This window comes from Leiobunum rupestre, chromosome 8 (assembly GCF_980474605.1).
Source record: "Leiobunum rupestre chromosome 8, qqLeiRupe1.1.hap1, whole genome shotgun sequence".
NCBI classification, from domain to species: domain Eukaryota; kingdom Metazoa; phylum Arthropoda; class Arachnida; order Opiliones; family Sclerosomatidae; genus Leiobunum; species Leiobunum rupestre.
Genome location: NC_143391.1, coordinates 20,958,568 through 20,971,336, shown reverse-complemented (window position 1 = coordinate 20,971,336; position 12,769 = coordinate 20,958,568). Strand labels below are relative to the sequence as shown.

Here is a 12,769-nt window from a genome sequence, read left to right as displayed (position 1 = left end):
ATTTGGAAACTAATTAGTAAAAGAATGATAAATTAGCCAACTAGAAAAAATATCCAGCTGCAATTAAAACTAACAGCCCAAAAATAAATAAATTTTAAAACTTTCATCCCACTTTACGAAGTAAATGAAATAAATACAATCCTTAGCCAATATTTACAACTGTTAGAACTTGAAGGGCATAAGCTTAATTGCGCAGCATTCCACACTTTTACACAGGATTATATCATAAGTTTTCCTTTTAATTGGGACATTTACATTACAATTCTAAAAACAAAAACCGTGGTGAAAGTTAAAAAATTTTGACAAAGTAAGTTTTATCCAACGCATCATAATCTTTTCAATGTTCGTTTCTTTTCTTTCATAATTTTGAGATTTTTCTTATCAGTGGCACTTTTGTTTTTATCCCCAGCGTGTTTCTTTGCCATTGGACCATCGGGAATTTTGGAGGATGTTGCGGGATCACCGGATTCGAGACCTTCTTTTGCCTTTTTTGGAGGCTGAGCATGGATTTCAACCATCATTTTTGCCCTTTGACAGTAATCTTCATAATGCTCGAGAAGCAGTTTCCCAGCTTCTTCATTTAAGGCAGACTCGGGATTTGGTACAATCAATAGACACTTGATAGTCTGTAAAGAAAATTTGTGTAAAGCAAATTAATGAAACCAAAGAAAAAATTTTAATACCAGTAGAATATGCTTTATTCCAAGATCAGGTTTCCAATCCTTTTTCAAAGTATTAACACAGATTTCTCCATTTTTAGCCACATTAGGGTGAAATATCTTTGTAACAAAAAAGCCTTTGGGAGGAGATGAAGGAAAATCTTTTCCAAGAACAAGTTTCACTCTAAATACACCTCCATAATATGGGGTGCATGCTATAGGAGTAGAAGTTCATTAAACTATTCATATACTACTGATTTTATTTAGCTTTTAATTATACCAGGTCCCTCAATTGTTGCTTGTATATCAGATATATCTTCTTCATTAAGGTGTACTTTTACACCTTCTGGTGGACTGTTTACAAGATCTGCTAATTCTTTGGATACCTGACGGATCACTTGTGGGGACAGGTTTTCCACATTGGATATCTGAAAAAAATCATAATAATTATGGTACAGTGATTAAGTTTCTCCTTTCCTTCTTTTAGCTAACATTAAATAGGGAGGCCATAATTACTACAAAGGCTTGAGAAGTACGATTTGTTTGATTTAATGAATAACTCATTAAGCACCAAACGTTTTATAAGCACTTACCGTAGACATAATGACATCAATATTGCACTAATGTCGACAAAATAATAAATTTACTTATAACGATCGTTGTCTATCCGAAAACCCCACAAAACAAATTTTCACTCTCCTCCTCAAAGAAAACGTTAACCTTTTAAATTTTTCCTTTGACCAATGAGAGAATAAATGTACCGGATATGATAGCGGAAGTTAAATTTACCCTGCGCACTATTTTTTGCGTACTATTTTTTACGCAATAAAGGCTAGCAAGCAAGGCAGTTCGTTGGCTCCGTTACTCATTAGAAAATTCGTTACCTGCAACTTGATCTGTGAAAATTTTGTCATGTCTGAAGGAAACGAAAAAGTAGGCTTCAAACTTTAAAATATTTATATTTTTCATTAGTGATGTAAAATATTATGCTTAATACAAAGCTTTTTAATTTCTAAATGTTAACTTCAACGGGGCAAAGAAGGACCCGGAAGTTAAGCCTTTGCTTATTAATTTTCAGTATTCCACTATTCCATCAAGGATGAAACTGCAATTTGAAATTCATTTTGTCATTGATTATAGGCGTTATAATTATTTTCTTGTGATCAATTTTTGGTGTGGGGCTGGAAATCTTAAATGATTCTATGATTTTATATTCCTTAAGGTTATCATTCTTATTCTAAAAATCAATCTGCTTTTCAAGGTGTGGTTGGCGATTGTGGGCCATGGTATCACTTATGTTATGTTTTGTCAATTAAGCCGCATTATTCCAAATTTAATGTGGTTAAGCACTTCTTTCTCTTTTAGATGGAAGGTCAAGATGAGGTTAAACATTTGAAACGTAAACTTGAAGGATGGAGAGAAATTCTCCTTCCCATACACTCTGTATTAGCCTGGCAAAAGCCTTTTTACCCTGGAGTACTTGCTGGAGTTTCTACCTTAATTTTTTTGTAATAATTCTGCAATATGGTTTATTAGATTATAATATTAATAATTGTCTTTCTTTCAAACATAGATTTATTTGGTATTTGGATCTATCTGTCTTAACTACTCTCTCCATTCTTGGACTACTTTTTTCCTTACTTGATTATACAATCCCTCTTGTTAGTGCAAGCGTTTTTGACCCAAACCAATGGTGTGTGAAATTAACACCAGCATAGAAAACCAATTTATTTAACTTTTGTATTGTTTAAGGAATGGCACTCAGGAAAAGCAATTTGAGGAGATTTGCCTTGGGTTGGTGGAGGCCAAACACTGCGTGTGTAATGCATGGAAAACCCTTGGGCATATGAAGGAGAGCAAACCCAAAGTGGTAAGTACCAGTAGAATTTATATTTAAATAAAAAACAGTTTATAACTAAAATTTTTTTAAATTTCAGTATTTTGGCTCTGCATTGTGCGCTTTGATCACATTGGCTTGGATTGGAAATGTTTTTGATAACCTTTTCTTGACTTACTTGATGGGTAAGCAGTTTTGGAATTTACTTGGCAAGAGCAGGAATAATGCCATTATTTACTTCATTTTAGTTACTGGCTTGATTCTTTTACCTGGAATGAAAGAAAATGGAACAGTTAAGAAGTTGGTCTCTCAAGCTGTTTTGATGGTCAAAGACAAGATTGGAAAATCAAAGACAAATTGAATTGTCTTAATCACTGTTATACTAGTTTTAATTTATTTATGCTTTTGCTTCTTTGAGAATATGATTTTTTTCTAGAAAATTATCCCTCTGTTGTAGAAAGCTCAACCGATTGCACTGCCCATTTTTGATAAATGACTCTAACTCGAGATATAACATTTATAACGACTAATTGTGTATATATCTAAAATCAAAAACAATTTTTTTTGGGTTTTCAGTTGTCAGTTCGTAATTAATTCAATTTTTCATTCATACGTATTCCTCATTGATGTTTCCAAGTCAACAAGCTCAAGATTTTGCTTTGACGAAGGAAAATGTGAACTCATGATGTATGTTCACTATTAAGTTGAGAAAAAGAAACTTTTACACTAGCCATATCTGTGAACTTTGTTCATTGAAAAATTACCGTCTATTTTAATGATGTTTTTAAAAGAATTGGAACTTTATAATTTAAGCTTGAGATTATTTTTGAGACTTGTATTTTTGCAAGCTTTACAGTGTGTAATGCCCAAGCTGAAATAGTTTATTGTACTTGCTGTATATTAGTCAAATTGTCATTGATACTTTAGCCAGTTATAATAAGCTTGTATATGGTAATCTTGCGAGGGCTTTAGTTACTCAAATGTAGTATTCTGTATTTTGGATATCTGTGATAATTTCAGATGTTTTAGAGTAACTTTTATCTCTTATCCAAAAACAAATTTGTTATTAAAGTTTAAACACTGTATTTAAAGCACTCGCAAAACATTTTCATAGATTTCATTAAAAAAATATGGCTTTAAATTGCATTTGCTTATAGTGCAACAATATGGTACAGCCCGTTGTACATATAGATTCAAATTTAAGCGTTAATAATTATACTGCGTACAAAATGTCAATCAAAGACTACATTTTGAACGTATAACTGTGTAGCTAGCAATATAGATGTTTCTAATTTTTTTCTATACAGTATGATCTTGTAACGTTATGCATAATATTTATATAGATATGCCCTAACTGTGATTCTGCCTCCTTGGAGAGTTAACCAAAATTTCTCCTGTTTGCACAATAAATTGTTCCCCTTAAGTGTAAGATATATTATTAACAGTATTGAATATTACGTGTATATTACATAAGATATTAGTAAATACGAAACCAAAAACCCAACACTTTCAATAATGCTGATTAATATTCTGTTTTGGTTTTAACAATTTCACTTAAATTTAAAGCATGTTTAGAACTGTTAGATGTCAATGTTCATTTCTCAAAAGTTTTTGTATTGTAATATATCTAGTCACGCATTATAGTAAACTTTTAATGTTAAAATTTGCTTGAAATACAGTAAAACTTTAGGTATATAACTGTTTCGCGTAAGTCTGTGAAACGCAGACTTATGATAAACTGTGGAATTCTATCATGTACATAATGTTCGACAGCCCTGTGCATTTTTTAAATAATATTAAATCTTTTTTCTTTATTCTACAAGAAATGTGTAATTTGTCGAAAAGTATTGCCAGAGAGTAAATATGGAAGTAACCAAAATAATAGCCTTCGAATAAACTATACGTAAATTTTGGTACCATCTACTGATTTTGCCTAGGAAGTAGTAAACGCTTATTTCCATCCCACTATGAGGGAGAATAGGCATAGCAGTGACTGTGCATGTGCGAAGGTATCACAAGCAGCGGGAATGTTTAAAAAATAGACTACGCAATCGAACATGGCCCGTAGAGAAAAATTTATTAATTAATCAAGAAATCAGTTACTAAGCTAAAATAAGCTTATGTGCAGCCGTATAGTGTATTATACTGAACGTAGTTACAGGGTATAATGGGGGGGGGGAAATAGAGATAAATGTGGTATGGCGAGTAAAGAGAGGTCTTAGAAGAATAAAGCAGAACAGATATCACAGTCATTATTAAATTACATTGGGTAAGAATGTAAAAAAAAGTGCAAATAAAAATAAGAAGTTGGTCAAGTTTAGGTCAACGGAGAGTATGGCGAGTGTCACAAGAGAGAGCATCAACTGGTGTTGAATTCCATAGATCAATTGTTCGGTAAGTCAGAGACCTTCTATCTAGATAGGTAAGTAAAATGACATTTGGTCGTAGTCTTAAAGATTTTGGCGTTGTGTCCTGGAGTTTGGGTCGACTGATGAGGCGCCTTTCCACATACTCTGAGTTTGGGGGAGTCGGGTAAATGAGACAGAGCAGAACGTCAAAAGAGGGGAAGGTGCACTGCACTGTCAGGATATCAAGTCCAGATAACTCAGAGTGGTTGTTAGAAACTGATGAGGGGATGCCCTCAACTGGTTGGGCAGACAGGGTGGTTCGGAAAAAGAGTGCTACACCACCCCCTTTGGTTAGACCATGGCAGTCATGTTGGAGGATGTAAAATGTGGGAAATTGAGTTTGCTATCCATGACCTCGGGTCTCAGGGCAGTTTCAGTAATTGCCATTATGTTAGAGTTGGTGGATTTAACTGCTGCAGGTAATTCCAAGCGCTTATAAACAGTGAGTGTGTTAGCGTTTGTCATTAGGGCAGTTATATATTCCGAAGTGCACCCTTAAAAGTTGTTATAGTTAATAAATAGGGATGGGAATATGGGGTTGTCTCAGTAACTTTGACAACAAAATGTTGATTCACATTTACGAGGAGTCGGGCTTACAAGCAGAAAAATTTATTAGTTTTCTGATAAAATAGGTAGCTAGACACTCTGGGCATTCTCTGGACCAATTAAGTGGTCTAAAATCGCGAAAGGGCTCTTTTTAAGAAGCTCACTCAACTTTCAACGTCTCATGTGCGATTTTTTGCTCTTCACCAAAACAAAAACTATCCCGGGAGGTCTTACTATCAGCAAAGATAATTTAAACTCGTACCCTAGATTCGAAATCACTCTCTCGCGCGTTGCCGGTAGCGTTTACCCACTTCCCGCCGGAACTCAGAAAAAATTCGCTCCGTGGTTTGCGCCTTACCGCAACCACGGCCAACTTCGATCACGCGCTGCCACGCTATACAGCGCAGCAGCGCGTGATCGAAGTTGGCCGTGCCACAACCGATGGAGCCCGATTTTTCTGAGGTCACGTGCCGGAAAAGGGTAAACGCTTCGTAACAAAACCGTCAATGGGAAAGCTCTCAGTATTCGAATCTAGGGTACGAGTTTAAATTATCTTTGCTATCAGTCTCGACGGCACCGTATTGACCAAGGTCAGGACCATAGAAATCTCATAGGTAACTAGAATGCTGCCGCCTACGGCCGAGCTTGACGCCAGTTCGCCTTGAACCTTCAGCCAATGAGAGGCCGTAGAGTGGTTCCGCCAAGGAGGATAATAATCCTCCTTGGATCCGCTACTATAGCGGGAGATAGGTGACGTCATTCTCTCTGGTGACATTAAATTCTTGGCAGAACCACTCTTTGAGCTCTGATTGGCTGAAATCTGGCTATCGTCTGCCACGGCGTTTAACCCATTTGCCAGTTACACGGCAGCATTCTAGTTACCAGACCACTACTTGAGCTGATTCCTGCAGAGGTGGGCAAAAATTGTGAGCGAATTCTGAAATGAACGCTCAGACCTTTATAATTTGAGTGATCAAGTAAGCTAGTGCTCAATACTGGCGATGCTATTTTCTCTCTCTTAAACTGAACCAGCTCAGGCCGAGCGCCGTGAAATTCTCTCAGTCACTGATCGTTCACGGTGCGTTGAGCGAAAAAAATATACAAATAATATTTTATTGTCGATTTTTTTATTCAATGCACTTTTTTATGAAATAATTTATAAGAAATGAAACTTTTTTCTCACAGCGAATTCCGGGAAACTGTCTACCCCGTCTTTCAGCGGGATGAGAAATTCCAATGTTAAAAAACTATCACTTCTCTCGGCGCGATCTCACTCAGCCCGCCGTCGGCGCTTTCTAGTGAACGAATTATCCCGCCGCTAGGGGAAGCAGCGCTTAAAATTGAGCAGGCTAGCGCGTCGATCGACCGATCTCGCTCACCGCGTCGTGAAAAATCAGTGACTGAGCGAACCAATCGGCGATCACCCTGAGCTGGCGCTGGCTCAATTTCTCTTTCTTGCTTAACAAGACCAACCGACCTTCGTAATTGAAGTGCTCACTCGTTTCGAGAGGATTTTCAAAAATGAACGCTCACAATGTTTGCCCACCTCTGGATTCCTGGAGGACTCGTGCGTCGGGGTATGCTCTCCATCGCGCGAAGCCGAATCCGGTTTCACGCGAAATCATGCGTCTCCAGCCTACTCGACGCGATGACACTCTTTTGGCGCGTCTCAGCTGCAAACCGCCTTCCGTCGAAGACGCTACTAAATTTTAAAAGTAGAAGATGTAATGTCGTGTAACCTTTTCGTATTGATTTCTACCCCTATTGTAATAAAATAGTAACTGTTTATTCCCTATGTCTAACCCTGTTACGGGATATCTTTTGTATGGGGCGCCAAACCGGAAAAAACTGAATATAAACGCAAATATATGGTAGATAACGCAAATATATGGTAGGGAACGCAAATATATGGTAGGGAACACAAATATATGGTAGGAAACGCAAATATAGAACGATATTTTTACGCATATATAGAACGAGATTTTTACGCATATATAGAACGAGACTTTTACGCATATATAGAACGAGACTTTTACGTTATTGATCAAATTAGTTTGACCAAAAGTTATTTAGTCCTAAAACGTGAACACCTATCTAATTGAAATGGAAATTTCTATTATCAAGTGCCCCTACATATTCTAAGCGTCCTGAATAAATTCAAATTCCTAGTTAAAACACATTTGGAGTGTTTGGCCCTGTATCATTTTTAGTTAACACCCTGTAGAAAAAAGCTTAGGACTTTTTTTAATTAAAAGTTTACCAAAAAGAAAGAAACAGAAAGAAAAATAAACACGTAATATTTTACATCGGGCGATGGAAAATTTTGGATGAGTCATGCATGTTACAGGTGTTCGTTTAGAGTATGGTTTGTATAAGGGCTAAATCGAGGGGCAGCTCACTCGTTTGGTTGCGTTATAATAAAAGTAAAATTATTAAATTAATTTAATCAATCTTATCACGATTTAATCAATCTAATCACGATTTAATCAATTTAATCATGATTTAAACAAGATTTAATCATAGTCGTGATCAGATCAATCTAATCACGATTTAATCAATTTAATCATGATATAAACCAGATTTTATCATAGTCGTGATCAAATCAATCTAATCACGATTTAATCAATTTAATCATGATTTAAACAAGATTTAATCATAGTCGTGATCAGATCAATCTAATCACGATTTAATCAATTTAAAAATGATATAAACCAGATTTTATCATAGTCGTGATCAAATCAATCTAATCACGATTTAATCAATTTAATCATGATTTAAACAAGATTTAATCATAGTTGTGATCAAATCTATCTAATCACGATTTAATCAATTTAATCATGATTTAAACAAGATTTAATCATAGTCGTGATCAGATTATTCTAATTACGATTTAATTCTAATTACGATGTAAATAATTATAATTACGATTTAAATAATTCTAATTACGATGTAAATAATTCTAATTACGATGTAAATAATTCTAATTACGATGTAAATAATTATAATTACGATTTAAATAATTCTAATTACGATGTAAATAATTCTAATTACGATGTAAATAATTCTAATTACGATGTAAATAATTCAAATAGCCGTCTAATCATTGTAATGTAATCACGATTTAAACAATGCAATCGTTTGAATAAAATCTAGATTTAAATAATTATTATCGCAGTTTAATCATCTAAATGTACGTTAATTTAATTTTGATTAAATGCAAATTATATGATTCGTAGAACTAGCTGACACGTAACGCCAGCTATATTCGTTCTATATATGCGAAAAAATCTCGTTCTATATATGCGAAAAAATCTCGTTCTATATATGCGAAAAAATCTCGTTCTATATATGCGTAAAAATCTCGTTCTATATATGCGTAAAAATCTCGTTCTATATATGCGTAAAAATCTCGTTCTATATATGCGTAAAAATCTCGTTCTATATTTGCGTTCCCTACCATATATTTGCGTTCCCTACCATATATTTGCGTTCCCTACCATATATTTGCGTTCCCTACCATATATTTGGGTTCCCTACCATATATTTGCGTTCCCTACCATATATTTGCGTTCTCTACCATATATTTGCGTTTATATTCAGTTTTTTCCGGTTTGGCGCCCCATACTTTTGTAAAGGTTTTAGTTACTCGGTAAAGATAGTATTAAATGTTTTTCTCAATTTCAATGGGTCTAATGTTCTTTTAATCAAAACCAAAGAATATTACAATGGCGACGGAGATGGGATCTCTCGTTATCTAACCTTTTCTGATTCACCACCGAGGTCTATCTGCTGTTAGGGACCGTACGTTCGACACCTGTACCTTTACATTTCTCATTAAACTTCACCGGTGGCTTCGGGCGCATCCCGCTTGTGCTTCTCCTCTCCTGCCCTTCGCGGGGTTGGGCTGTGGTTGGGGTCGGCGGGGTCCTCGTTCCGCGTTGTCGTTGTCGGCTCGTTCCGTTGGCTGTGTTTTCGCTATTCCACCCCTCTTCCAAATTTCTCTGCAAAACTACCCCGTCTATCCAACACCCCCGGTATGTATTTTTACGGTACGGGGGTATATAAATCCATTAATCTATGTACCTTTACAACACCACGTTGTCGTCGAATTTTTTTTGATTATCATGGCGCTTTCGTTACCACCAGTGTTACCGTTTGATCTTAGTACCGATGCCGAAAATTTGAATGCCGCTTGGAAAAAATGGTGCTGTAAGTTCGAAATTTTTTTAATTGCCTCCGGAGTTAGAGATCCCACTCGAAAAAAAGCTCTACTTTTGCACTGTGTGGGTGACCCAGTACAAGACATATTCTACGCCTTGCCAGGTAATGAAGAGGTCACAGATTTTGATAGTGCTAAAAGTCTGTTGAGCAACCATTTTGCACCGAAGCAGAATGTTGATTTCGAGATCTTAAAGTTTAGGAATGCTAAGCAACTTGACAATGAATCCATCGATGAGTACCATATTCGGCTTCGATCACTTTCAGCATTTTGTGATTTTTCGGACCTTGAAACTGAATTGAAACGACACATTGTACAGACCTGTACATCAAAATCATTAAGGCGAAAAGCGCTACAAGATCCAACCCTCGACCTTGATAAGCTTATGCAGTTAGGACGTATGAAAGAAGCTTCAGAAACTCAAGCCATATCAATAGAAAAAACCAACCACACAAAAGTAGAATTACGTGAAAATGTCAGTTTCTTACGAAAGCCGAATCAAAACCGTAGGCCAGCTGTCCACACTCAAGACGTAAACCAAAAATGTGGTCTGTGAGGAGGGGCTTATCCACATAATACTCAACCATGTCCTGCTGATGGAAAGAAATGCCACAACTGTGGAAAACTCAACCACTTCAGCAAAGTGTGTCGCTCGAGAAACCAATCCAACTTTAAACGGTCATCTGGACAAGACAAGAAGAAGCAATCCTTTCGAGACAAGAGCACCAAAGAACGAGTACAATCTGTTCACTTACCACATTCTGTTGAAGATGATGACGATAATGAGTTCCTGTTTGTCTTACACAATCAATCACCCACCAACAATCGTAATTCTCTACCATTACTAACTGTACAGTTTAATGGTTCTTCGACTTCAGTTCTCATGGATACAGGCGCAACTGTCAACATTCTCAACACCTCCACAATGGAGTCGCTACGAAATCAGCCACGGCTCACTCCATCACGTCTGGAAATATTTCCATATGGTTCAGCCAAACCATTGAAACTAAAAGGACAGTTTACTACAAGAGTTTCATATCGAAACAATAACGCCAAGGCTACGTTTCTTGTTGTTGAAGACCAAGGTCTTACTTCACCATCCATATTGGGCTACCACACTCTATGCGATTTACACCTTGTGCCTTCGAACGCAGCTTCGCATTTTCCTTTGAATTTTTTGTCAGTCAAAGATGTTGCTAAAGACCACCCACGGTTGTTTGGCGGTATATGAAAAATAAAGGGTGTGACAATTAAACTAGCAATCGATCCGTCAATAAAACCAATTGCGCAAGCCCATCGAAGGATTCCCTTTCACCTAAGAGCTGCTTTGGAAGAAGAGCCTAATCACCTTGTACATAATGATATCATCGAACCTGTTACCGACCCGACACCCTGGTGCTAAAAGGAAATTAAGTAAGTTTATGTGTCGATATGCACCTTCCAAATAAAGCAATCGAGCGAGAACGTCATGTTATGCCAACCATCGAGGACATTGTACAAAAACTCAACGGTGCTACGGTGTTCTCTAAGCTAGATTTAAACAAAGGCTATCATCAGGTCGAGTTAGACTGTTTTCAGTACCCACCGAGGGCTTTATCAGTACAAACGGCTAAACTTTGGAATAAGCTCCGCCGCGGAAATCTTTCATCACTTGATTCGATGTCTAATTCAAGATATACCTAACTCTCTTAATACCTCAGATGACCTATTGGTATTTGGTAAAGACGTTGTAACGAAATATTTACCTTTACCCATTAACCTAATTAATAATTAACTACGATCTCAAAAAGGGGTAAAAAGGGGAAGTCGGTTAAACGACTGGCCCGGGGACTCGCGTCACTTTCACTATTGGGGTGAGCGAGGTTATTAAAATAGTCTAGGGGTATTTTTTAATTAAAGTTAGTCTGTCTAGGGTTATGCTTAAATCAAGAAAAATATAAGAGGTAATGAGGTTTGCCATTAATGATTTAATAAACACAATTGAATCATGAATTTAGTGGGGACGTACGTACGCTTGTATAATAAGGGCAAACTTAAATATTAAATTGAAAGGTTACTTATATACAGACAAGAAAAATAAATTGAAAAGGTAATAATATACAGACAAGAAAAATAAATAAATAAATACATTTACAACACTGTTTAAAGTCGGATACGGCGATGCCCGTTACTCGTTGATGGCGGTTCCGAACGGGGTTCGCGTTCATGGGTTAACGTTGAACTTTGCCGCACATGACTTATTTTTGACGGGGAACCCGGTCACCAAGCAGGGACTATGTCCCGGTTAATCGCGGAACTCTACCCGATCGTGAATTCTGTAACATGTTTTGTTTTGATGTCTTTCAGGTCTCCAACTCTCGTCCAACTCTCTTAAAAAATTAGCAGAGTCCCGTTTTTAAACTGGCACAGATCACGTGGCCGTCCAAGCGTCATAGCTTTTTGACCAATCGTGACCCGTGCCCCGGGAAACTCTGGATGGTCACTCTCCAAGGGGAGATCATGGGAACCAAAACCATGGTCCGAATACTTAAAACGTTTGCCGCACTTCTCGCGGAAATTAAACTGTCAAATTATTTTTAACGAAGGTCGCCGGCGTGGCTAGCACTATAAATCACCACATATTAACAATACACAAAAATACAATGACAGGGCAAAACCAATTTGGCAATTGCCCTGGGAAAAATACAGAGCCATTCCCACGAAAATATATTTCCGTGGAAACACAAGTTAATGGCTTAAAGAAAATGGCAAACCTCATCTTTTTGGGGATAAATTTAGAATAAGGGTTTTTACTCTTAAAACATCAATGGAAGGGAGAGGAAGATACCACGCTAAGCCCAACAACTACGGTGCCGCGAGTCGGCATAAATGAAGGACTCGAAGGGGGACCATGGCCAGTGTTCCCAGAACGACCCTCTATAGCGAAAGGGATTAAACAAGGGGGGAGACCCATCAACTGTCACTCGGACACCAGTGTCCAGGTAGGTTAATGGGTTTCCACGAATTGGAAATGACTAAAAGAAATTGTATGGTACAATATTTAACAGAATTGAGAAACTGCAGAATTTATAGAAATATAATATTTATATTTTGAAATTAA

The 12,769-nt window shown here is 36.9% G+C and overlaps 2 protein-coding genes across 3 annotated transcripts; one reads left to right on the top strand and one right to left on the bottom strand.

The window, feature by feature from the left end:
* Nucleotides 1-58: 58 nt before the first annotated feature.
* LOC149932714 (ubiquitin-conjugating enzyme E2 S) lies at nt 59-1,403 on the bottom strand. 2 transcript variants are annotated; one of them, XM_090155803.1, is made up of 4 exons: nt 1,152-1,273; nt 940-1,087; nt 684-874; nt 59-626 (listed from the first exon to the last, which is right to left on the bottom strand). In XM_090155803.1, the coding sequence occupies exons 1-4, from the start codon at nt 1,221-1,223 to the stop codon at nt 327-329; spliced, it is 711 nt and encodes a 236-aa protein (XP_090011929.1). In that variant the 5' UTR covers nt 1,224-1,273; the 3' UTR covers nt 59-326. The 2 variants fall into 2 exon arrangements, with proteins under 2 accessions (XP_090011929.1, XP_090011930.1); XM_090155804.1 differs by having other exon boundaries at nt 62-626; nt 1,253-1,403.
* A 99-nt stretch (nt 1,404-1,502) lies between these two features.
* LOC149932713 (ADP-ribosylation factor-like protein 6-interacting protein 1) lies at nt 1,503-3,587 on the top strand. Its single transcript, XM_090156703.1, has 6 exons — nt 1,503-1,592; nt 2,025-2,167; nt 2,233-2,352; nt 2,412-2,529; nt 2,597-2,681; nt 2,745-3,587. The coding sequence occupies exons 1-6, from the start codon at nt 1,572-1,574 to the stop codon at nt 2,855-2,857; spliced, it is 600 nt and encodes a 199-aa protein (XP_090012829.1). The 5' UTR covers nt 1,503-1,571; the 3' UTR covers nt 2,858-3,587.
* The last annotated feature ends 9,182 nt before the right edge of the window (nt 3,588-12,769 follow it).